This window comes from Podarcis pityusensis, assembly GCF_964106645.2.
Source record: "Podarcis pityusensis genome assembly, chromosome: 14".
In the NCBI taxonomy this organism is placed as follows: Eukaryota; Metazoa; Chordata; class Lepidosauria; order Squamata; family Lacertidae; genus Podarcis; species Podarcis pityusensis.
The window spans coordinates 9145561-9170083 of record NC_138039.1 but is presented as its reverse complement, the minus strand read 5'-3'; the positions used below and the strand labels follow the sequence as shown (position 1 = coordinate 9170083).

Sequence of the window (24523 nt, the reverse complement as noted above, 5' to 3'; positions counted from 1 at the left end):
AGGACTTTCCAACATGTTTAAATTCTGCAGTCAACAACACTGCATATTTCAAGGGTAGAATCTGAGATTTCTCTCCACAGCCCCAAATCCCAAGGCTCCTGAAAAGACGTGGGTTGCACATCTGTCGACGAGTTCAGTTAGTGGACCAAAGAATAATGGGAAATTTTAACCCAACCATGTCAGTCCCCCCCCAGATTCCATGCAATGCAAGCACTGCTTCTTTACAAACACAATCGAGACCTTGAATTCCAAAACTTTATAAACAACAATGCAAAATCAATGTATGAGATTTCAAATTCTTAAGCACGTTTCCCCCCTAAAAATGCAGGACCTCTTAAAGCCAGCTGCACGTTTGGAAGAGGAAATAAGGGCTGTGTGCGGGTGTGTTTTTTAAAAATACCACCGTCCCAAACCACCGCTGGCAAAGTAAGAGGTGGTGTGACTTTGCTCCAATTGCAGGAAGCACTTAACAAAAGGCGTTTGACGAGCTGAGATGGCTCGGCTGTCAAACCAAGCTTAAAATCCTCTAGTCAAGGAAAATGGTTCCTGGTGGGGATCTCCCAGCTAAGCACAGCCTCACATTACTTCAGGACCAAGTGTGGGCAGACAAAAAGGAAGGGAAACATCTTGCCCCCTTCAGAAAACTTCTCCTAAGCAGCCGTTTCCCTTCACCAGCTGGATTTGTTATTAAGATTTATGGCCCAGCAACGCTGCGTTCCGGTGGAAGATTGGCTCTGATGCGACACGGATACCATCCACCATCTTCTAGCAGAAGACACAGCATTATCTGCTAGATTGAAGGAGTTCAGTTCATCTTTCCATCGGTGCAATGGGACGTGGCTCCATCCAACGTTCTGGGACTTACAGTTCCTGGTGTCATTCATCCCAGCCAGGGCCTTAACGCAGGTCTTAGTGATGGATCTTCCAAGCAAGTCTTCTGTGTGTGGATCTACTGCATCACAGAAACCGCCAGGCTTGTGGGGTGGGGACGAGCCCCAGTCTGGTGGAACAAGATGCAGTTAATGGTCTCTGGGTACAACTGCATTTCTACAAGTCTCCTATCTCAAGTGAGTGGCCAAAAGCGAGTGTTAGTATTCACATTAAACGCAGGAAAAGAAACCAAAGTTTCCACCACACAGGAGCAGGGCACTCTGGGCTGGCGGTTCCTCAGAGAAGCATCTGAACTACTCCTTGCGGAGGAAGGCCCATTGGCCTTGCGAGATTTGATGGCTGCGTCCCTAAATCCAGCCTCTTAACCATCTTGTTGAAACAGGGGTGGGGTGGAGGGAAGGAAAAGGCATTAAGCATACAAATGCAAGAGGGGTTATGACTTACGGCAGCCGGGGGAAACACAGTAAGGAAGCACTAGAATTTGTGAAGGGTAGGAGGAAATATTAGGTTTCAACAGCCAAGATGCCAGTCCTCATTGTTTTGATGGCAATAGTGACTGATCAAGCAGGAATGGGTTTTAGCCTTGCTTCCCAAACACACAATACTAAAGCAGCCCAGCAACTCTTCCCAACCTGTAGACCTCCAGATATTGTGGACTTCCAACTCCCAGAAACGGCAGCCCGCGTGGCCAGTGGTCAGCAATGATGGGAAGTGTTGTCCACCAAATATCTGGAGGGGGACAGAGCCTGGGAAAGGCTCAGCTTCATTCGAGATCCAATCTAATCTAGCATCCCTTTTCCAACCGCCACTGGGCAGAACCTGAAGGAAAGAGCCCCCACCTCTGCTGTGTGTGCCAACAGGTTTGCTCTTTTGCAGGTAGACTGTACCCCAACATGGAGGCTCTAATTAGCTAATATTAAATGTCCAATATTAAATGTTGGAATTTCCCAGGTAAGGGGTCACCACCAACCCTTTTAGGTCTATGGGCACATTTGGATTTTTGGGCGAGTGCTGTGGGCTGTCTCGGATCACTTTCCTCTCTCCTTTCCCCAAGAATCAGAAAGAGAGAAAAATATGCACACAAACTCGACTTCCCCAAGGAATCTGGGGAAAAGTTGAATCTGGGAGAAGCAAACTGAACCTTGACAAGGATATAGAGCTGAAAAAGGAAGTGGGAAAGAGCGTCCTTCTTCGATCTCCCTCCTTCGGCTCTATGTCCTTTCCAAGGCAGAAAAGGAGTCCTCACAAGCTTGCCACCCCATGGCCAAAGGGGCAGGGGCCCCAAATGTGTTAGGGGTACCAGGAGAAGACCTCAAAGGCGTCGTTGCACCCACAGGTGCCATCCGACCCCCTTGCCTAGGTAAAGGTAAAGGGACCCCTGACCATTAGGTCCAGTCGTGACCGACTCTGGGGTTGCGGCGCTCATCTTGCTTTATTGGCCAAGGGAGCCGGCGTACAGCTTCCGGGTCATGTGGCCAGCATGACTCAGCCACTTCTGGCGAACCAGAGCAGTGCACGGAAACACCATTTACCTTCCCGCCGGAGCGGTACCTATTTATCTACTTGCACTGGCCTGCTTTCAAACTGCTAGGTTGGCAGGAGCTGGGACCGAGCAACGGGAGCTCACCCCGTCGTGGGGATTCAAACCGCCAACCTTCTGATCGGCAAGTCCTAGGTTCTGTGGTTTAACCCACAGCGCCACCAAGTATTCAGGCAAGTAGATGTGTTGGAGATTTCAGCCAAACTGGAGAGGAAGCTTGGGCAATTTAGGTTATGTAATGCGCCAAAACATTTAAAAACGGGCCCAGCCCAGTTACATAACACTGCCTTCTCTTCTGCTGACATGAGCAAGTGAGCAAAACAAGCAACTCTCAGCCAGTATCACCTGGATGGACACCCTTTGCTAGACAGATCCAGGCCTAAGGCTTGCACCGGGAAGAGTGAAAATTATGCAAAGGCAAGCAAGCAAGTTTAAAGCTTTTTGGTTTAGCACTTCCAAATTCCAGCTGCAGATAAGGAGAGTCAACCTGTCCCAGAATCCTCCACATGGTATATTCCCCTCCCCACCTGAGCCGAGGGGGCCACAGCTATAAACCGCAGCTCATCCAAAAGCAAGTTAAAATACTAAACTATTGCTGGCTAAAGCTCAAAATACCAGATAACCCACACCCCTCTGTAGAGGTAATTCCAGGAATAAGCTGCCACGGCAAACACACCTCCAAGGTGCAAATTTATCTCAGCAGCTACCACGGCACTTCCACAGCTTATTATTATTATTATTATTATTATTATTATTATTATTATTAAATTCTGTATTCTGTACCCCATACCCGTAAATCTCAGGGCAGTTCACAACATAAAACGACAATATACAAAAGACAAAATATAGAATAAAAGCAACCCAATTAATTCCCAGTTCCACAACACATTTAAAAGGGCTTTCGATAGCCTATGTGCAGACTGGCTGAAAACACAGCCTTCCCTTTTCTCTTTCCCCTGCCTGAGCACCAGTGTGGTTGCCATGTACTGGGAGAACTGGGAGACCAGGGCGTCCCTGCCTGCAACCTGACTAGTCCCTAATGGGTGCCAGCCTCCACTCGTGAACACAATAGATGCTCTGCTAAACCCTAGGAACTTAAAAAGAGCCTGTTGGATCCCACCCATCCAGCCTAGGCAAGCAGGATTTGAACGCAGGAGCTCTCTCCTGTTCCTGTGGCTTCTAGCAACTGATATTCAGGAGCACTTCTGTCTCCAGCAACAGAGGTACACCATAGTCTCTGAGCCCAGTAGTAACTGACAGCCTTCCTGCCGTTAATCTGCCTAATCCTCTTCTCAAGCCATCTAGGTTGACGGCCCTTGTGGCCTCCTGTGGCAGGGAGTTCCACAGCTAAACTCCACGCTGCACAGAGGACTTCCTTCTGCCTGTCTTGAACCTCCCACAGTCTTCCCCTCCCAGCTCATCGAGCTCTCAGCCATTTCCCTGCAACCTCGACTCCACAACCGGACAAATCACATTGACCATCTCTCTCGAACCCGCCCCCTGTCAAGCCCTGACTTAAGACTCTCCAAAGACGGGAAAGCAAACACTCACCCCGGGGGTCCGTAGGGGCCACTCAGCCGCCTATCATGTACCATGTGGACCTGGGGGGGCGCGGGGCTTCGGTACGGAGCCCGGTCGTACACCAAGTTCTGACACGAAGCCAGCTTTGATTCCAGGGCCTAGAAGCAAAGGCAAAGTTAGTTTCAGATCGGAAGCCCAAGGAAAGAGAGAGGGGGAGGCAGAGAGCATATCCGCTATCTGGCATGGACCAGGTCAGGTAGGGAAACAGGTCTGAATGGCTCACGAGCAAATCAGTTTTCACAGAACTGCGGAGTTGGAAGGGACTCTAAGCATCATCGACTCCAACCCCTGACAATGAAGGAATCTTTTGCCCAATGTGGGGCGCAAACCCTTGACCCTTGACTGAGCTCTCCGAGCACACTGGAGTTTTTTTTGGGGGGGGGGTACATGGAAGGTGTGTACATTGGGATCTCACACCGGGGGGGAGGGGATCTGCCAGCTTTCGCCCCACAAAACAGACCCGTGGCGGTCCCAGCAACATTCTCATTTTTAAGGTGACCAAGAAACTACAACTAATCCAGAATGCGGCAGCTAGACTGGTGACTGGGGGCGGCCGCCAAGACCACATAACACTGGTCTTGAAAGACCTACACTGGCTCCCAGTACATTTCCGAGCACAATTCAAAGTGTTGGTTCTGACCTTTAAAGCCCTAAACGGCCTCGGCCCAGTATATCTGAAGGAGCGTCTCCACCCCCATCGTTCAGCCCGGACACTGAGGTCCAGCGCCGAGGGCCTTCTGGTGGTTCCCTCATTGCGAGAAGTGAGGTTACAGGGAACCAGGCAGAGGGCCTTCTCAGTGGTGGCACCCGCCCTGTGGAACGCCCTCCCACCAGATGTCAAAGAGAAAAACAACTACCAGACTTTTAGAAGACATCTGAAGGCAGCCCTGTTCAAGGAAGCTTTTAATGTTTAGGTTATTTTAATATTCTGTTGGGAGCTGCCCAGAGTGGCTGGGGAAACCCAGCCAGATGGGCGGGGTATAAATAAATTATTATTATTATTATTAAAAAGGCAAAAAAAAAGAGCTATTGATTCAAATCTAGTTGCTGACCAGGGCTTATAGAGGGCAAGGAAGAAAAAGAAGTGAGCTACCTTGATCTCCCTGGAGGGGATAAAAGGTGGGCTATAATTCCAAAAAATAATTACACAGTGATCTTGGATCCGGGCTCATTTCTTAAAATGTCCTTCATTCTACAACTTTCACTAGGCCCTGTATTCCAAACAGGGCCATGGCAAATGGGCCCCAAGTACTCACCCCAACTTTCCGGAGGAGATCTCCCACAATGTTTAGCACGGATATTCGGGCAGCTGGTGTAAGCGGAGTTGCGCTGTAGCTGTCCTCAAGACCTTTAGGAAAGGATATCTTCATTCACACAAATAGTACAAGTAGCGCCAGGCAGAAATTCCACACCCTTGGAACGTAAGCTGACTCAGCAAGTGACTAGCCCTCAACTTGTGCAAATTAATTGAAACATAGCAATCCTGCACTCAAAACAAACATGGAAAGTCAGTTGATCATTATCGTGTTGGAAGCCTGCAGCCAACAGAAGGAATGATGCGCTCGCCACAATATATTGAGGTTCTACGAAAGAGAGTTATTCCAGAGCTGGAAAAGAGGTATCCTGATGGTACTGAGATATTGCAGCAGGAGCTAGCCCCCTGTCACACATCGAAAGTGGTGAAGAAATTCATGACAGAGCAGCAAATACAGGTAATTGATTGGCTAGGGATTCCCCCGGACGTAAATCCCGTTGAGAATTTGTGGGCTATATGCAAAAGTCGCCTCTGTGCTCTAGACTGTACGACTATGGAGAAGCTCATTCAGGCGCTGATTCAAGTGTGGTACAGTGGTACCTCGGGTTAAGTACTTAATTCGTTTCGGAGGTCTGAACCTGAAACTGTTCTTAACCTGAAGCACCACTTTAGCTAATGGGGGCCTCCTGCGGCCGCTGCGCTGCCGGAGCAAGATTTCTGTTCTCATCCTGAAGCAAAGTTCTTAACCTGAAGCACTATTTCTGGGTTAGCAGAGTCTGTAACCTGAAGCGTATGTAATCCGAGGTACCACTGTACAGGGATCCGAAAATCAACAGTGACTGTTCGAAACTAGTAGACTCGATGCCAAACCGTGTTCAAATGCTGCTTAAAAACAGCGGAGGTCATATCCGTTACTAATATATGTATACATGAGTTTTGTACAGTGGTGCCTCGCAAGACGAAATTAATCCGTTCCGCGAGAGTCTTCGTCTAGCGGTTTTTTCGTCTTGCGAAGCAACCCTATTAGCGGCTAACGGATTAGCGCTATTAGCGGTTTAGCGGCTATTAAAGGCTTAAAGGCTTAGCGGATTAGCTGCTAAAAGGCTATTAAAGGCTATTAAAGGCTTAGCACATTAGATAAAGGGGGGGGAAAGCGAAAAAAAAATCTCAAGACTTGCAAGACATTTTCGTCTTGCGAAGCAAGCCCATAGGGAAATTCGTCCTGCGAAGCAACTCAAAAACGGAAAACCCTTTCGTCTAGCGGGTTTTCCGTCTTGTGAGGCATTCGTCTTGCGGGGCACCACTGTATGTGTATATGTGAGTTTTGTACAATAAAATACATTGTTTGTTTCAATTAATTTGCACAAGGGTGTACAGGTATAGGTTTTCAAGTGTAAGAAGGCTCAGAAGCCATTCTCCTCTTGCTGACAGCTAACACACCACGAATCCTCTTTTCAGAAGATGTGAAAGCACCACTGGACCCCCAAGAGAATCTGGAGGGCCACAACATCCTTATCCCCGGCTTAGAAGGAGTTGAAGGAACGGATCCAGGTGAAATCTTACTTCCTTTCCACTTCCCAACCTGCAGCGCTTCTTCAGCAACCGTTTACACACCCTGCCCTAATTCCCAGTCTTATTACAGCCATACCTTGGATCTCAAACTCCTTGGGCTCCCAAACAGATCCGCTCCCAAACGATCAAAACCCAGAAGCGAGCGCTCCTGTTTCCGAATGATTTCCCGAATGTCCTGCGCGGCTTCTGGTTGGCTGCAGCAGCTTCCTGCAGCCAATCGGAAGCCAAGCTTTGGTTTCCGAACATTTTGGAAGTCAAATGGACTTCCGGAACGGATTCCCTTCGACTTCCAAGGTACGACTGTAGAGTTAATTGGGCCACATTAAAGTATACTGAAACGCACTGTGCAGCCGCTACTTCGAGTGCCCACAAGGGGGAGCTGTTGCACAACTCAGCCCTCATATTAGATGGCTAAAAAGGGAGTTGCGTCTTAAAACTGGGTATATAAATTAAATAATGATAACAAAACATACCTCTTCTGGGTGTTCCTGGGGTGCTCATTCCAGTGCTAAGCCCCCGATGGCCTACAGGGGTGGAAGGCACAGAGGAAGTGGCCTGGACGGCTGTGTCCATCCGATCTACTTCCAGAGAATCTTCTACAGAGGCCCGTGGTTTCTCCTTCTGCTGCACAGCCAGCTCTTGGCGTAAGTCTGGAAGGGAAGGGGAGAGGGGCATGACGGACAGCGATAGCCGCTGTTCTCTTCCCATTCGTTTGGCACAGTTAGGTTAAAAAAAGGGGGACACCCCCAAATCACAAATCTGATGGTTGCACCTGAAGGCTTTTCTCTCTTGTAAGGGGGGAAATGGACAGCAACGGCAGTTCTTTTTGAAGGATCCATCCCTTTAGGGTGGAAAGGGGTTCCCCAGGAGCCTCTTCCCTCCCAAGCGCAAAGGAGAGCCAGCAAAGGGTTCGAGTGTCGGACTAGGACCTGGGTTCGAATTCCTGCTCAGCTGCGCAGGTCGCCGTGTGACCTTGGGTCGCCAGTGTCTCTCAGCCTAACCTGCCTCACAGGGTTGTTGCGATGATGAAACAGGGATTGGGGGGGTAGGGGAGACCCACGGCCGCCCCCTTGTGCTCCTTGGGATAAAAATGGAAGTGCAGGCAGAGAGTCTGCTTTGCAGGCAGTGGGTTCAACTCCCAGCAGGGCTGGGAAGAGACTCTCTGCCTGGAACCCGGGAGAGAGGGTTGCGAGCCAGTGAGGGAACCCTGAGCTAGACAAACCAATAGTGCTACTCAGGAGAAAGCGGTTTGCGATGAATTTTTTGCCTTAAGCCAAGGAGAGGGTTGGGGAAAACTTATCCTAAGGACCACTGTAAACAGTTAAAATTGTTAATAGGGTTGGAATATCACTTGTAGCTTAAGGGTGAATCTTGGATACAATGGAGGGAGAACAGATCTGGATTACAGTGGTACCTCGGTTTAAGTACTTAATTTGTTCTGGAGGTCCGTTCTTAACCTGAAACTGTTCTTAACCTGAAGCACCACTTTAGCTAATGGGGCCTCCTGCTGCCGCCGGAGCACGATTTCTGTTCTCATCCTGAAGCAAAGTTCTTAACCTGAAGCACTATTTCTGGGTTAGCTGAGTCTGTAACCTGAAGCGTCTGTAACCCAAGGTACCACTGTATTATAAAAGATGCAGGAGGAAATGATTAACAGTTAGGACCCACAAAGCAGAGGAGGGAACTTCAGGAGATTCCTTGGAATCTAGTTTTTACGTTGTATGTTGGATATGGGATTGCAAAATTTCAATCTGAAAAACCAAATAAATTTCATTTAAAAAGAAAAGAAAAAAGAAGAGGAGGCGAACGACCACCCAGCCCTTTCCTAACCTCTGGCTTCATCTTTCAGCCGCTGCACCGATTCCAAGAGGTTTTCCTTCTCGTCCAGCTCGCTCTCCAGGAAGGCGTTGCGTTCAATGGCCTGGTTCATGCGTTGCTCAAAGTCTTCCAGAGACATTATTGTGGCTCTGCAGAGAAGGAGAAAGACTGCGCTAGAACAGGCAAACTCAGCAACCTAATAAAGGAACCGAGGTCAGGGCTGAGAAGACTTGGGTTCAAATTTCAATCCAGCAAGCTGCCAGCTTTTGCTTTGAACCACCTCGCACCCGGCCCCCAGAAAGCCCCTGACAAGGGAATGTGGCCCCTAGGCTAAGAAAGGTCCTGTCCAAACGCTGGGGGGGGGGGCTGGGCTTTGCTATCCACCACAGGGGAACCCCCTTTGGGTCAGTACCTCTTGGCTCTTTCCAGATCATCGTTGGCTTGCTCCAGCTCCCGGATGTATTTCTGCAGCTGGTCTTTGACAGCCCTCGTCTGGGCGAGCTCTTCTTCCAGGGTGGAGATCTGCTGGTAGCCTTCGGAGTGCTGGGTCGTGATCTTCTCCTAATTGCAGAATCACAGAGATGTAAAAGTTGGGAGGGGTCCGAGGGTCATCTAGCCCAACCCCCTGTGACGCAGGAATCTCAAAGCACGGGTCCCCCTTCCAATCTAAAACCACGCCGGACCCTGCTTAGCTTTAGCAAATCCAAGAGCACTGTGGGAACCTGGGCTCCAGTGCGGCCCTTGCTAGCTCCCAGAAAGTCCTCTGCGGGAAAATGCAGAGGGAATTTCATAGATAGATAGACAGACAGATAGTTTTTTATTGTATTTTCTGTTTTACAATCGAAAGTACAGTCATACCTCATGTTACGTTTGCTTCATGTAACGTTTTTTCAGGTTGAGTCCCGCGGCAACCCGGAAGTACCAGAAAGGGTTACTTCTGGGTTTTGCCACTCGCACAAACGCCAAATCACGCCGCGCACCTGCGCAGATACGGCGCTTCAGGTTGCGGGCTTTTCATGTTGCAAACGGGCCTCCGGAATGGATCCCGTTCGCAACCAGAGGTACCACTGTACTCCTTTATACATCAATGACTTCCCTTCTTATTTTGCATTTCATAAATCACTGCATACAGTGCTACCTCAGTTTAAGAACAGTCCTGTTTGCGAACGATTCGATTTACGAACTTCGCAAAACCCGATGTAGTGTCTTGGTTTGCGTACTTTACCTCGGTCTAAGAACGGAATCTGAACGGGGGAAGGGCACCGGTGGCAGGAGGCCTCATTAGGGAAAGCGCGTCTTGCTTTAAGAACGGTTCCGGTTTAAGAACAGACTTCCGGAACAGATTAAGTTCGTAAACCGAGGTACCACTGTATTTTACAAAACTGAATTATTTGGTGTTCCCTTATTACATCCACCAAAACATATTTACACTGTTTAAGTTATCTTAATGTTGACTGCATTTTCAACCCATCGTGCTTTTTAGATTGAGCTAAATGCAACACCTTTTGCAATACAGTGGTACCTCAGGTTACATACGCTTCAGGTTAGAGACGCTTCAGGATACAGACTCCGCTAACCCGGAAATATTACCTTGGGTTAACAACTTTGCTTCAGGATGAGAACAGAAATCACGTGGTGGCAGCGCAGTGGTCCCATTAGCTAAAGTGGTGCTTCAGGTTAACAACAGTTTTAGGTTAAGAACGGACCTCCGGAACGAATTAAGTACTTAACCCGAGGTACCACTGTACCGGTAAGAAATGGAAGGTAATGAGTAATGGGCAAATTAATTTTATCGCCAAAAAAGAATTTACAGTCTCTTCCAAGTCAAAAACCCCAAAACCCTCAGAACACAGAAGCCGAAAAAAACAAAGTGGGGAAGGCTCTCTGTTTTGGGCCCGACTGATGCAGTTTATGGAGGGCTGGCTTGGCCCTGCCCAACAGCGAGTCCCTACGTGATGACATGGGGATTTCTGCAGGAAAAATGCTCCTTTGCCCCATACTCCTCTTGCTGCAAACTCTGCGGTCAGTCCTGAGAAACACACACACTTGGGTGGCCTGGCAAGCTCTCGGGTGGCTACCCAGATTCTGGCTCACGTCCTCGGAGCCCGTTGCTGGAGAAGGCCGACCCTTGAACACGGGATTCGCACCCGGCACCTGGCCTGCTCTGCCACCACCCAGCTGGAACTGGCACCAGCTGGTCAGAGAATCAATAGCCCCTCTGTCATTTCCCTTCCTGGGCGATGATGCTGTTCGTTGGCTCGGATGGATGAATGAGCCAATTGTCAGGAGAGCTTCGCCTCCCGCGGAAAAGCATTTCTGCCTTGGGGCAAGGCAGGGATAAACCACATCCATTCAGCCCCACCCCACCCTGGGCTTTCGTTTATTTATTGCATTCCTGCCCCGCTGTTTTTCTCTGAGGAATTCAAGAGAATGTGCAGGATTTACCCAAAGAGCAACCCTGCGCGGTAGGTCAGGCGAGAGGCAGCGACTGGCCTGAGGCTAAGAGAGAATTTGAACCCTGGTCTCTCCTGGGTCCTAGTCCAACGCTCTAACCCCTACGCTGTAATGTCTCTATCTTTTTATAGCAGGTCTTCCCCAAAGCAGGAGGGTCAGGGACCTGGCTGGACCAAACTCACACTCCAAACCCCACACAGAGCTCAGCCCCCCTAAAAAATATCTGCATTCACTAAAGGTAAAGGGACGCCTGACCATTAGGTCCAGTCGTGACCGACTCTGGGGTTGCGGCGCTCATCTCACTTTATTGGCCGAGGGAGCCGGCGTACAGCTTCCGGGTCATGTGGCCAGCATGACTAAGCCGCTTCTGGCGAACCAGAGCAGTGCTAGGAAACGCTGTTTACCTTCCCGCCGGAGCGGTACCTATTTATCTACTTGCACTCTGACGTGCTTTCGAACTGCTAGGTTGGCAGGAGCAGGGACCGAGCAACGGGAGCTCAACCCGTCGCAGGGATTCGAACCGCCGACCTTCTGATTGGCAAGTCCTAGGCTCTGTGGTTTAACTCACAGCGCCACCCGCGTCCCTTTGCAGGATCATAGACTCATGGAAATCTAGAGTTGAAAGGGACCCTGAGGACCATCACTCCCTGCAATGCAGGAATATGCAGCTGCCTCGTGTAGGGATCAATACGATACGATCATCTTTATTATCATTGTCCCATACAGAACAACAAAATTGAAAAAATCTACATCAGACATTCAAAAACCAACAGGCCTGCTATCCCAGCTTGGTTAGCCCCCTAGAAACTCTGATACCCCATAATTAAATACAATATATTCCCATAGAGACTACCTTACACTGCATTTAAAACCAAAATCGCATTTGAATAGATACTGTTTCTCAGGCGGCTAGTTCTAGTCTTTATAACCCTGTACCTGCTTCCAGAAGGCAGAAGCTGAAAGAGATCATTTCCGGGGTGTGTACTATCCTGCACTATCTCTGCAGCTTTCTTATGGCACCTGGAAGCGTAGATTTGATCCAAGGTGGGCTCGAACCTGCAACCTTGGCACTATCAGCATCATGCGCTAACCAACTGAGCTAACACAACTCAAGACTGAAGGTCTGGCTAGATCAGCATCATGCTCCCCACTATAGAACAAAATCTGACGCCACACGGACGTCCGCAGGAAGGCAGGAATCCACACACCCACCCTCGTGGTTTCTGCCCCCCAGAAAACCGGTACACAGTGGTATAACTGCTGCGAGCCTGGAGGCTCCAACGCCTCACCTTGACCAACTCGATCTCCATCCTCAGCCTGCTGTTTTCCGAGAGGAGGTCTTTGTTCCGTGACTCCACCTGCTGCAGCTGCGCCTCGAGTTCGGCCTCATACTCGCGGCTCCCTTCCTGAAACTCGCGAAGCTCCTCCTGGGCGTTCTCTGCGCTGGAGGGGGCGACAAAGCCAGGCTCAGAGTCAGCACCCTCCTCGCCGCTACAAATTCCGCAAAGCCACTTCCGCCCTGCAGAGGAGGTGGGATTGTGGGCGTCAGGGCCCCAACGCGCGATTGGGGGGATTCCCGCTCGCGTCACCTCCTGGCCAGCCAATCGCCTGGCTCTGTGGGTGTGGCCTGCCCTATTTAAACCAGGACATGGCCAGGGATCTCCCTCTTTCCCACCTGCCATCTGTTCCTGTTTTTCCCACCCTCCCGCCCTATAAGGTTTTCATTCCTTGACCTTGCTATGGACCTTGGCTGGTTGCCATTGAGGGGCCTGGTAGGAATTTTCCCACTTGGCAAATTGGCACCAGCCACTTGGTTTTCGCCTACCTCGTAGCAAATCATCACAACTTTTTGGGTATTAGGCATTGGTATTGGTATTGTTTTGTAGATGGAAGAGGGGAGGAAGCGCCATCACCTGCCCCACATATTGAAGGGTAGTCCGATAAAGGATTTCGGGGGGCATGGACCTGTCTGAAGCCTAGGGAGGTGAGGGCCTAAGGCAAGCCCCCTATCAGTGATCCCGGGAGAGTTCCTAGTTGATGTGCATCAGCAGGACTCCCCCTACTGGGGGTTAACCCTTCCTGGACTTCCAGCGGATGGGCTGAAGCCGGATATAGTTGGTTAGGACCAGTGCCTAAGCCAATACCGCTCATCACCTGTAACCAATAAAGTTGTGGCCTGTTTTAGCCCATTAACCTTAATTGTGTCATGTGTCTTTATTTCCACGGGGGGGGGGGACGGGAACTCGCCACGCAACCCAGATTCCGCGCCGAAAGATGGGATTCCGCAACCGGCTAAATCGAGGAGCCGGTCTGCGTTTTGCAAAACGCTTCCTGGGTTCCGGCGGTCCCCACCCGTAACCGCTGCGAATCTCGCTTGGCTCCCGAGATTTCGAGGAGAGCGCCTCACGCCGCTTTCAAAACACACATCCACAGCCCTAGGGGGCGGGGAAGAGAACTTGCTAATTTCAAATTTAAAGGGTTCACTTCCCCTCTGGGTTCCTGACGTACAGGCAAGCCAAGTTCAGTTTGGTTCCAGCCACTGGCCTGGAAAAGAGGGATTGATCACTAACCATTCCGGGAACTGTAGCACTATGAGGAGAAACAGGGGTTCTCCTAACAACTCTTTGCCCCTGAGCAAACTACAGCTCCCAAAATTCTATGCGGGAAGCCATGACCGCTTAAAGCGGTATAATAAATGTATAATGCAGTTGGGGCCTAAGCTGCTGCGGTCAGGGAATCAGGTGATAATAAGGAAACTGGTCCCTGCCCTGAGGGGCTTACAATTTCAGCAATGGCACAGAAGTGAGCATTTCGGGGTTGCAAAGCCCCCCACCTTGCCCTTATCACAGAAGGACATCTAAATTCTTTACCACTGCTTGTATTTCGCAGCCAGCTCCTTCCAGTGGTTCCTTTCTTCTTCCACTGAGCCAAACTGTTTCCTTTCAGCGTCATTCATCGTAGAGGCTCTCTAGCATCGTTTCCTACAAAGGGGGGTGCAGGGGTAGAGACAGGAATGAGAATTTTTCCCCCTACCCAAAGACTTTTCTATAGCTGACCGAATCTTCATGCAATGAATGCCCAGTTGCCGGCATAAACGAAAGATGCTGGGGCCTGGGGATTATCTAATGCTTATTTCCCCTAAATTGATTTCTGAATTTTGAATTTTATTCTTATTCATGTTTTTATAATGTATTTTATGCTGCTTTTACAATTAAATGTTTTAAATTTGCTGTTAAATTTGCTGAGCCCGGTTTTTGAACCGGGAAGGGCAGGGTATAAATAAAAAATTATAATAATTATTATTATTACAGTGGTACCTCTGGTTACGTACTTAATTCATTCCGGAGATCCGTTCTTAACCTGAAACTGTTCTTAACCTGAACCACCACTTTAGCTAATGGGGCCTCCCGCTGCCGCCACGCCACCGGAGCACAATTTCTCTTCTCATCCTGAAGCAAAGTTCTTAACCCAAGGTAATATTTCTGGGTTAGCGGAGTCTGTAACCTGAAGGGTATGTAACCTGAAGCGTATGTAATCCGAGGTACCACTGTAGTATTATTATTTTTATTATTTTATTTATTTATGCATGTAGATAATCATTGCAGAGCTTTACACAGCAATCCCAAAAGGAGCAAGACCTACAGAACTGAATGAGACTTCTTGGGAGAGATCCGTAGCTCAGGGGCAGAGAATCTGCCTTGCATGCCAAAGCCCCCAGGTTCAAATCCCCGACAACTCGAAGTTGGGCTGGGAGAGACTTTGGTCTGACACCAATCTGATGGACCAATGATCTGCCTCTATATAAAGCAGCTTCCTCTGTTGCTATAAAATCACAGAAGAGTAGCACTGGAAGGGACCTCTGAGGGTCATCCAGTCCAACCCCTGCAATGCAGGAATCTTTTGCCCAATTTGGGGCTTGAACCCATGATCCTGAGATTAAGAGTCACATGCTCTACCGACTGAGCTACCCCTGTATAGCTATGTTATTTCCGAATAAACTTCAGAGTGGAGAAAAAAAGCCACTAAACTAAATTCATTTTTGGCCATTTAACTTGCCATGGTTCTCAACCTGTGGGTCCCCAGATGTTGTTGGACTACAACTCTCATCATCCGTGAGCTCTGGCCTTGCTAGCTAGGGGTGATGGGAGTTGTAGTTCAACAACATCTGGGGACCCACAGGTTGAGAAAGGCTGAAGGGATTTATGGATGCAAGTATGTTTTTTCTGTTGTTAATATTTTGTTATTTTTGTTAATTCATTGTGTGCGTTTCTTAAGTAAGAAAACTAATAAAAAGCACACGCACACTCCCTCTCTCTCTCTCTCTCTCTCTCATTCACTTTTGGCCATTTAAACTTATCTATATAGTCATTTTATTTATTAAATTTATATCCTAAGGATCGCAGCATAAAAAAGCAGAACACATACCACAATAACAAAGAGAGTAACAATATGCCCCTCCCTGCCCAAAGTCGCTGCCTTGCAAGATTCAAGGACGTCTTGGATATTTCTAAAAACAAAACTTTTTTTCCCAACAACACTTAAAATAAACACCATAGGTTAAAAATAGAAAGCAAGAACATGTGGCTGCCACAGACACGCAGAAGGACCACGGAGAGCGTGCAAAGGGCCCAACTCAACCAACGCCAACCCAGCAGTGCTGGCAAGAGTCTTCCAAAGGAGAGCCATAGACTCTCCCAAATCCAATTACAAGCTCCCTTTGCAATTTAGTTGACATTACTTTCCCATAGAAAGTAATGCAAACTGGATTAATCCGTTCCAGACTTTTAAAAACAATCCCCAAAGCAGCAATTTAACATGAATTTTACTATCTAACGAGACCATAAAAATGAAAGCAATAAACAATGTACTGCAGCCACTCACTCAATCAATCAATGAATCAATCAATCAATCAATCAATCAATAGCTGAACTGGGTTCCCCACAGTCACATCAACAAACAAAAAAGCCACAAAAATGCAAAATAAATAGCAAAAACAAACAGACCTCAGTGTAACACTCAAAACGGAAGTGTGGCACTCAAATTGGAAGCGTAACACTCAAAATAGAGAATGTTTGGCTTCCGAAAATAGTTCACAAACTGGAACACTTACTTCTGGGTTTGCAGTGTTTGGGTTCCAAGTTGTTTGAGTACCAAGGCGTTTGAGAAACAAACTACCTCTGTATGGTGCAAATGTGACAAAATGTTCCAAATAAAAATGGCAATCGACCCACAACAAACACCAAGTAACTTCTGCTATTGACACCAACGTAAAAAGACTCAGACACAGACGGATCCAGGAGGCAGACGGCCAGGAAGAGCTTCCTTCCTTTAAGTAGAACAGCTGGTCATAAACATTACAAAACAAAGCCTGAGTCACAGAGGAACTGGAAGTTTTGGTGGGTGGAGACTGCAAGTCAGAAGGTGCAGGGAGGGAAAGAATGTCAGCTTGCTTTCTACATCCCACTAAGCAATTCTGGACTCCTCCAAACCAACTTCCTCTCCAAAACAATTACTTTTTAAATATTTGCGGAGCGCTTTTCAAAAGCGCCCTACGCAACAGTTGCAGGGATGTTCAGGATTGGAGCCAATGCTAGCCCTACTCACTGTAGACCCATTGCAGCTAATGAACATAATCAACTTAGGCTCATTAAATTCCATGGGTCTGGTCCGAGTTGTAGGTGGGGGAAACTGGCGACGGACGTCATCGGAACAGCAAATCCCACCCCAACATTTTTAAAAGTCTGTTATTTGTTTCTACCTGTATATTCCTAGTTCAGGGGTCAGCAAACTTTTTCAGCAGGGGGCCGGTCCACTGTCCCTCAGAACTTGTGGGGGGCCGGACTATATTTTGGAAAAAAATATGAACGAATTCCTATGCCCCACAAATAACCCAGAGATGCATTTTAAATAAAAGGACACATTCTACTCATTTAAAAACACGCTGATTCCATCTGCGGGCCGGATTTAGAAGGCGATTGGGCCAGATCCAATTTGCCTACCCATGTCCTTGTTAGTGTGTAAATTGCTCAGAATTTTCTTAATTTAATAGGATGACCTGTACTTCCTTAAGATAAGCAGATGAAAATAACAGCATACAACTGCAGCAGGTGAAGGACTCTGGCTCAGGAAGTGTCACCGGTTTAAAAGGGACCTCGCTGCTCCAGAGTCCATTTGTTCTGAATTTCAAACTGGGCCCAAACGAGCAAAATGAATTTCAATAGGGACAAATGTGAGGTTCCACACTTAGGCAGGAAGAACCAGCTGCCAGCAGTACATGTGAACAGGATCTAAGTCAGGCATCCCCATCCTTCGGCCCTCCAGATGTTTTGGACTACAATTCCTATCATCTCTGACCACTGGTCCTGTTAGCTAGGGATCATGGGAGTTGTAGGCCAAAACATCTGGAGGGCCGCAGGCTGGGGATGCCTGATCTAGGTGTTTTAGCAAACCACAAGCTCAACATGAGTCAACAGTGTGATGCAGTACCAAAAAAAGCTAATACTGTTCTAGGTTGCGTCAACAGAAGTATAGCATGCAGATCAAGGGAAGTAATAGTACCACTCTATTCTGCCTTAGCCAGACCAAACCTGGAATACTATGTCCAGTTCTGGGTGCCACATTTTAAGGAAGATATTGACAAGCTGGAAGGTGTTAAGAGGACGGTGACCAAGATGATCAAGGGTCTGGAAAGCAAACCATATGAGAAACAGTCGAGAGAGTTGGGCATGTTTAGCTGGGACAAGAGGAGAGATGATAGCCATCTTCTAAAATCTAAAAGGATGTCACGTGGAAGAAGGAGAAAGCAATAAGAAAAATAATATTGTTTGCCTTCTTATTTTCTTTCTTTTTCTTTTCTTTCTTCCTTCTTTTCCTCTTTCTTCTTTACTTTGGTATTATTTGTTTGATTTCTTTCAATTTGTATTGCTTATAAAATTTGAAATAAATAAAATTTAAGAAAAATAAAGAAGAAGATGGAGCAAGCTTGTTTTCTCCTGCTCTGGAGAGTAGGACCCAAGCCAATAGTTTCAAGTTACAAGAAAGAAGATTTTGACTAAACATCAGGAAGGACTTTCTGGCAGCAAGAGCTGTTTGACAGCGGAACGGTCTCCCCCGGGAGGTTGCGAACTCTCCTTTCTTGGAGGTTTTTAAGTAGAGGCTGGATGGCTGTCTGCCATGGATGCTTTACTGGAGATTCCTGTATTGCAGCGGGTTGGACTAGAGGACCCCATGAGTCCCCTCCAACTAATAATAATAATAATAATAATAATAATAATAATAATAATAATAATTTATTTATACCCCACCCATCTGGATGGGTTTCCCCAGCCTCTCTGGGCGGCTTCCAACCAAATATTAAAAACAATACAGCATCAGACATTAAAAACTTCCCTAAACAAGGCTGCCTTCAGTTGTCTTTTAAAAGTAAAATACAGTGGTACCTCGGGTTACAGACGCTTCAGGTTACAGACTCCGCTAACCCAGAAATAGTACCTTGGGTTAAAAACTTTGCTTCAGGATGAGAACAGAAATCGTGGTGCGGCAGCAGTGGGAGGCCCCATTAGCTAAAGTGGTACCTCAGGTTAAGAACAGTTTCAGGTTAAGAACGAATTAAGTTCTTAACCTGAGGTACCACTGTAGTTGTTTATTTCCTTGACATCTGGTGGGAGGGTGTTCCACAGGGCGGGTGCCACCACCGAGAAGGCCCTTTGCCTGGTTTCCTATAACTTGGCTTCTCGCAGTGAGGGAACCACCAGAAGGCCCTCGGAGCTGGACCTCAGTGTCCGGGCAGAACGATGGGGGTGGAGACGCTCCTTCAGGTATACTGGGCCGAGGCCATTTAGGGCTTTAAAGGTCAGCACCAACACTTTGAACTGTGCTTGGAAACGTACTGGGAGCCATTGAAGATGCTTCAGGATCGGTGTTATGTGGTCTTGGCGGCCATTCCCACTCACCAGTCTAGCTGCCGCATTCTGGATTAATTGCAGTTTCCGGGTCACCTTCAAAGGTAGCCCCACGTAGAGCGCATCTACAGTTCTATGAAACCAATTTGCAATTTTACAATGGCGTTAAGAACATAAGAAGAGACTGAATTCTGGATCAGACCAGCGGCCCATCAGGCCAAGCATTCTGTTCTCCCAGTGGAAGTCTGCAAGCAGAGCGCAGAATCTATCTCACCTGCTATCCCCCAAAGTGATATTTAGAGGCCTTCAGCAGTGTAGGGGTAGTTTTGCACTGTGACGGGTTTTGCATTTTCTTGTAAATCTGCCAGCTTCAATCCCTGTGAGTTGCTTAAAAGGGTAGTCTATAATAATTTTCGTTCAGAAGCCCACCAACAGGTTATGGGGTCCCTTGTCGTTGTTCCCAAAATGTGGCCCACTTTTACTTTAATGCCTCCATATATGCAAAGTGGTATCATACCACTTTAAATACTTGTGGCAGTCCGTCTCCCCCAAATAATAATCTTGGGAACTGTAGTTTGGTATGGATGCTGAGGGTTGTTAGGAGACCCCTGTACCCTTCCCAAAACTACAACTCCCAGTCCATTCCTCTTCTTAGGAAACTCTTGCAGGGGAACAAGGGTCTCTCAGCTTCCAGCACCCATAACAAACTACAGCTCCCAGAATCCTTTGGGGGCTGCTTAAAATGGCATGATACTGCTTTAAACATACAGGGCAGACAAAGCCGAAAATCTACTCTGCACTTCATCAGAGGACACTCAGCACGCAATATTAAAAGATGCTCTGGGGAGGATATTGTTGACATCTGTGGGTGGATGCCTCCAATGTAAAGACTCCCCAGTTGTACAGAACTTTTTGCTAGACATAACTGGGGAGGTGGTTTTTTTTTTTTTTTGGTGGGAGGGAAGAGCCCCTATTTTAACTTATGCAGCGATCAAAGCTATTTCTGGGATAGTGATAAAGTATTATTATTATTATTATGAAATGCAGGAGGAGAAGAGTAAAGGAAATCATTCAAAATGAAAATTTTCATCTCATATACAGCAGGTCAGTTTACATCCAAACCATGTTCACAAGCAAAACTACACACTTATGGGGAGAGGCAGTGCAAATGACCACAGAGAAAGCTGCTCTACAGCAGTATGGTGTAGTGGTTAGAGCAGCCTTTCTCCACCCGGAGTCCCCAGATGTTGTTGGGACTACAACTCCCATCATCCCCGACTTCTGGCTCCTCTCACTAGGTCATGATGGAAAAACTGTAGTCCAAAAAACCCATCTGCGAATTCAAGGTTGAGAAAGGCTGGGTTAGAGAATGGGACTCCTCAGGGTCCGAACCTTCCTTGGCCATGAAGCTCTCCCTAGGTTGTGACCTTGGGGGGGGGCAGCACCTGCTTCTCAGCCTCACCTACCTCGCAGGGCTGTTGTGGGGAATAGATATGGGGGGGGGGGAGGGATCACGTACGCAACCCTTGGGCTTCTTGAAAGGGGGGGGAAATGGTGAGAAATAAATGCAAATGTACGTAATTCAGTCCAGCGGGGCGTACAAATGGCAGGGGAAAGACGCCCCCCCGAGGGTGGGGGGGAGGGGAGGGGTGAAAGCGAGGCTTCTTTCTTTTATCTTTAAAGGTCCCCCCCCCTCAAAAACAACAACTGGGAGCTCTCAGAGGCTACAAGAGTGACTCTGAGTGGATCCATAGTGAAAGGCGGCGGTGGGGGGGGGGAAGACCTTTAAAGATAAAAGAATCTTTAAGGGAACCCCCCCCCCGCGAGGTTTCTGTTCCCCTCTCAACTTCCCTTTTCGCCTGCTCTTTCAGGGGGGTCCAAGCGATTGCGGGCAAAAGCTCCAGCCAGCCCTTGGCTCACCTTGTATTTTCTTTTTTCCCCCCACTTAAGCAGAGTCGCGCCAGCAGCAACAGCCTCCGCCCGCCTTCCTGCTCCGGTTCCGCTCCGGATCAAAAAAAATAAAAATAAACAGGCTGCAAAGTCCTCGCACCGGCTCGCCCCGTTTGCCCGATCCGAAACATTACAACCAGGCTCTGCGCGGACTCCCATTGGCTGCTGGGTCACGCGGCTCCGCCGGACTCCGCCAATCAGCGCCGGTGGAACGCGGCTCTTGGAACGTTGAAAGTTTTGTGTCTCTTCTCTTCCCTTTTGATTCCTCCCTCCTTCCCTCAATGGAATGTTTTGAATGACGTGGGGGGGGGCGGGACTTGGGAAACGGCCCAGATCAAAGAAGAAAAGAGCAGGAGGAATCGGGGCAGTACAATCCGAATTCTGTCCTTTTCACGCCTTACTTTTCCGGATCAAAAGTGCTGGTGTTAGTTGAGCGGTTCTAAAGCGTTGTGTACCCGACAGAATGCGAATGACTTCCAGCCTAGCTTGGGTGCACACACTTCAACACAGTTACACGGGAGTAAGCCTCATTGGCCATAAAGAAGGCTGATCGCCGAAGAATGGATGCTTTTGAATGATGATGGTGCTGGAGGAGACTTGAGAGTCCCATGGACTGCAAGAAGATCAAACCGATCCATTCTGAAGGAAATCAGCCCTGATTGCTCACTGGAAGGACAGATCCTGAAGCTGAGGCTCCAATACTTTGGCCACCTCATGAGAAGAGAAGGCTCCCTGGAAAAGACCCTGATGTTGGGAAAGATGGAGGGCACGAGGAGAAGGGGATGACAGAGGACGAGATGGTTGGACAGTGTTCTCGAAGCTACAAACATGAGTCTGACCAAACTGCGGGAGGCAGTGGAAGACAGGAGTGCCTGGCATGCTCTGGTCCAGGGGGTCACGAAGAACGACTCAACAACAACAACAAGCCTCATTGAACATTGCAGGCCTTAATTCTGAGTAAATGTGTGCGGGACCACTCCGGCGTTGATTTTAAGCCTTGCTGGATCTAGGGCCGCAGGAATTGGAAAGGACTCGGGTATCATGTAGGCTATACACACACACACACACACACACACACACACCCCGCAACTCACAACAGTATCTTACATAAAAAGAAAATCTCCACATGGATTCAAGAAGCCTTACAACAACCGTGCAGGGTAGGCCTCTATTCAGGGTCTGACCTGTCATTTGGCAGATGGGCTTACTCAGGCAGCTGCTTTTAGATGTCACAAAATAAAAGCAAATTATTAGTCATTCAGTTTATCACCACAGCATTTTTACTGCCAGGGAGGCCGCATATGGGAATTTCTGCCTCAGGTAAAATAAGTAAACTTGATCAGTCTTGGGTGAAGAAGAGAAGAGGAGTTTGGATTTGCTATCCCGCTTTATCACTACCCTAAGAAGTCTCAAAGCGGCTAAAAATCTCATTTTCCCTTCCTCCCCCACAACAAGCACTCTGTGAGGTGAGTGGGGCTGAGAGACTTCAGAGAAGTGTGACTGGCCCAAGGTCACCCAGCAGCTGCATGTGGAGGAGCAGGGAATCGAACCCAGTTCCCCAGATTACGAGTCCACTGCTCTTAACCACTACACCACAGTGAGATGCAAGATGTCTTGGGCTGGTCCTTTGCACATTATTGCAGATGTAGCCTTATCTGTCCCCCCCTCCAATTAATATCCATAAACTTATATATTGTTTCGGAACATTACAGAAGCCATTTATTATCAACCCCCCCCCCCAATTGCTCTTGTATATAAGGCTGCACACACAGATTGAAATCTTCCTTAAGGCACTTGACTTTCCCCCAGAGAATCCTGGGAATTGTAGCTTGCCCCCACAAAGAGCTACAATTCCCAGCACCCTTAAACTACAGTCCCCAGGATTATTTGGGGGAAAGTCATGCACTTTAAATGTATGGTTTGTGCACCACCTAAAGCCCAGAGCCTCTGGCTAGTTGCTATATAATAAGGGAGTGTGGCGTCTTTATTCCAGGGTGGGGAACCTCAGGCGCAGGAGCCAAGCCTCTATTATCCAGCCCTTGTGAACCGCCCCAGCCACACGCAACCTTTTCTCAGGCCACACCCCTTACTAGTTCTGCTCTTCATCCTCCACGAGTGTTTTTGTTTCACTGTGCCTCATCCAGGGCCGTCTTCCCGAGGGTGCAAGGGGTGCGGGGCACCCGGGCGCCGAATTCTGGGGGGCGCCCAGCACCCACTGCTGAAACCGCCTAAGCTCTTAACTATCTACCTGCTATGAAATAATAAATAATTTTGATCAAGCTAGAATAACAAAATACATATATATCAATATCAATATGATACCCAGCTCTACCTCTCTTTCAAATCAGAACCAGTGAAGGCGGTGAAGGCCCTGTGTGAGTGCCTGGAGGCGGTTGGAGGATGGATGGCGGTTAATGGATTGAGGTTGAATCCTGACAAGACAGAAGTACTGTTCTTGGGGGACAGGGGGCGGGCAGGTGTGGAGGACTCCCTGGTCCTGAATGGAGTAACTGTGCCCCTGAAGGACCAGGTGTGCAGTCTGGGAGTCATTTTGGACTCACAGCTGTCCATGGAGGCGCAGGTCAATTCTGTATCCAGGGCAGCTGTCTACCAGCTCCATCTGGTACGCAGGCTGAGACCCTACCTGCCCGCGGACTGTCTCGCCAGAGTGGTGCATGCTCTAGTTATCTCCCGCTTGGACTACTGCAATGCGCTCTACGTGGGGCTACCTTTGAAGGTGACCCAGAAACTACAACTAATCCAGAATGCAGCAGCTAGACTGGTGACTGGGGGCGGCCACCGAGACCACATAACACCGTCTTGAAAGACCTACATTGGCTCCCAGTACGTTTCCGAGTACCATTCAAAGTGTTGGTGCTGACCTTGAAAGCCCTAAATGGCCTCGGCCCAGTATACCTGAAGGAGCGTGTCCACCCCCATCGTTCAGCCCGGACACTTGAGGTCCAGCTCCGAGGGCCTTCTGGCAGTTCCCTCATTGCGAGAAGTGAGGTTACAGGGAACCAGGCAAAGGGCCTTCTCGGTGGTGGCGCCCACCCTGTGGAACGCCCTCCCATCAGATGTCAAAGAGATAAACAACTACCTGACATTTAGAAGACATCTGAAGGCTGCCCTGTTCAGGAAAGTTTTTAATGTGTGACATTTTAATGTATTTTTAATCTTTGTTGGAAGCTGCCCAGAGTGGCTGGGGAAACCCAGCCGGATGGGCGGGGTACAAATAATAAATTATTATTATTATTATTATTATTATATACCTAGGTATTATCAAAATGTATACCTACTGTTTCACTAAAGTACTTGCGCTCATTTACCAACGATGGTGCTTGACTCAACGACAGCACTTGTCATTCTCAACTACAGCAATGAAGTCACAGAAGCCATAGCAAAAACAAGGGACTCAGCTATACAGCTGCAAATAAAATGTTTTAAATGTGTTGTGAAGTGCAATATGCAAATGTGACACAAGATGGCGACAGTGAGCTATGCGAAATTCATTTTATTTTTCAAAACTTTTTTTTAAAAAGCATTTTCACAGCGTTTCTT

At 48.2% G+C, this 24523-nt stretch overlaps 1 protein-coding gene across 3 annotated transcripts; it reads right to left on the bottom strand.

Annotated features, from left to right (window-relative positions):
* Positions 1 to 241: 241 nt before the first annotated feature.
* On the bottom strand, positions 242 to 21111 carry NDE1 (nudE neurodevelopment protein 1). 3 transcript variants are annotated; one of them, XM_080981235.1, is made up of 9 exons: positions 20933 to 21108; positions 13982 to 14092; positions 12401 to 12554; positions 9070 to 9218; positions 8670 to 8806; positions 7313 to 7489; positions 5269 to 5360; positions 3983 to 4110; positions 242 to 1000 (listed from the first exon to the last, which is right to left on the bottom strand). In XM_080981235.1, the coding sequence occupies exons 2-9, from the start codon at positions 14065 to 14067 to the stop codon at positions 958 to 960; spliced, it is 966 nt and encodes a 321-aa protein (XP_080837361.1). In that variant the 5' UTR covers positions 14068 to 14092; positions 20933 to 21108; the 3' UTR covers positions 242 to 957. The 3 variants fall into 3 exon arrangements, with proteins under 3 accessions (XP_080837361.1, XP_080837362.1, XP_080837363.1); XM_080981236.1 differs by lacking the exon at positions 20933 to 21108 and adding an exon at positions 16222 to 16424; XM_080981237.1 differs by lacking the exon at positions 242 to 1000 and adding an exon at positions 1008 to 1261 and having other exon boundaries at positions 20933 to 21111.
* Between the last annotated feature and the right edge of the window lie 3412 nt (positions 21112 to 24523).